Genomic DNA, 1,169 nt, shown 5'->3' with positions numbered 1-1,169 from the left:
GTGTGTGTGTGTGTGTGTGTGCGTGTGCGCGAGCGGACATTACTTTCTTGGGCAGACCTTCCCATTTGCGGTATGAATTACATTTCTCTTTATGAGCATACGGCTGAAGTTCTCCATTATAAAAGAGCTCATTGGGAAGTTTCAGAATTGCAGGATGGGACCTGAGAGAAAGTGAAGAAGAAAGAAGCCCATTAAAAAAATAGAAGTGAGCCAGGGACATGTTTAGACAAAACATGGACAAGTGAACAGAGGTCTCACAGAGAGGGTTTAAAAGTGGGGTTGGGTACCGAAACCCTTTCCTAAACGACCGGGCCAAATAGCAACGCAGATTTCGGTGCCTCGTTTTTGTGCCACTTATATGCCTACCCTGCTATCTAGTGCTCTGAAACAGAGATCAGAGGCAACAGAAGCATTGCTGATGCTAGTAAACGTTACACTTTGCAGCAGGTAACAATAGCCTACCGCTTAAATATGGTTAAAATGTTGAAAACTAAACGATGTAAAGTGTGGCAGTATTTCACTGGAAAGGATTCCAACACCGTATAGTAGCTGCACCATAGACACTAGTGATCCATCCATCCATCTTCATCTGCTTATCCAGTATCGAGTCGCGGGGTAGCAGCTCCAGTAGGGGACCCCAAACTTCCCTTTCCCGAGCCACATCAACCAGCTCCGACTGGGGATCCCGAGGCGTTCCCGGCCAGGTTAGAGATATAACTCTCCACCTAGTCTGCGTCTTCCCCGAAGCCTCCTCCCCGTGGACGTGCCTGGAACACCTCCCTAGGGAGGCGCCCAGGAGGCATCCTACCAGATGCCCGAACCACCTCAACTGGCTCCTTTCGCCTCGAAGGAGCAGCGGCTCTACTCCGAGCTCCTCTCGGTGACTGAGCTTCTCACCCTATCTCTAAGGGAGATCCAGCCACCCTCATGAGGAAACCCCTTTTGGCCGTTGTACCCTTGATCTCGTTCTTTCGGTCATGACACCTTCATGACTAGATGAGGGTAGGAACGGAAATTGCCCGGTAGATCGAGAGCTTTGCCTTCTGGCTCAGCTCTCTTTTTGTCACAACAGTGCAATAAACGGAATGTAATACCGCACCAGCTGCTCCGATTCTCCGACCAATCTCTTGGTGACAAAGCGCAGCCCTGGCAGAGGCCAACCCTCACCT

General features: G+C 50.3%; 2 protein-coding genes across 2 annotated transcripts in view; one reads left to right on the top strand and one right to left on the bottom strand.

The window, feature by feature from the left end:
• The window catches only part of LOC116692455 (rho-related GTP-binding protein RhoA-C), a 732,216-nt gene that overhangs the window by 37,820 nt on the left and 693,227 nt on the right, over positions 1-1,169 (top strand). The window lies entirely within an intron of this gene.
• The window catches only part of LOC116692429 (putative helicase mov-10-B.1), a 13,359-nt gene that overhangs the window by 2,374 nt on the left and 9,816 nt on the right, over positions 1-1,169 (bottom strand). The window contains exon 16 of the mRNA XM_032520721.1: positions 44-161. Within this exon, the coding sequence (XP_032376612.1) occupies positions 44-161 (118 nt within the window). The remainder of the gene's footprint in view (positions 1-43; positions 162-1,169) is intronic.

This window comes from Etheostoma spectabile, chromosome 7, assembly GCF_008692095.1.
Source record: "Etheostoma spectabile isolate EspeVRDwgs_2016 chromosome 7, UIUC_Espe_1.0, whole genome shotgun sequence".
Classification (NCBI taxonomy): Eukaryota; Metazoa; Chordata; class Actinopteri; order Perciformes; family Percidae; genus Etheostoma; species Etheostoma spectabile.
Note: the sequence above shows the minus strand (reverse complement) of the source record. Positions and strands in the feature narration are given on the sequence as shown.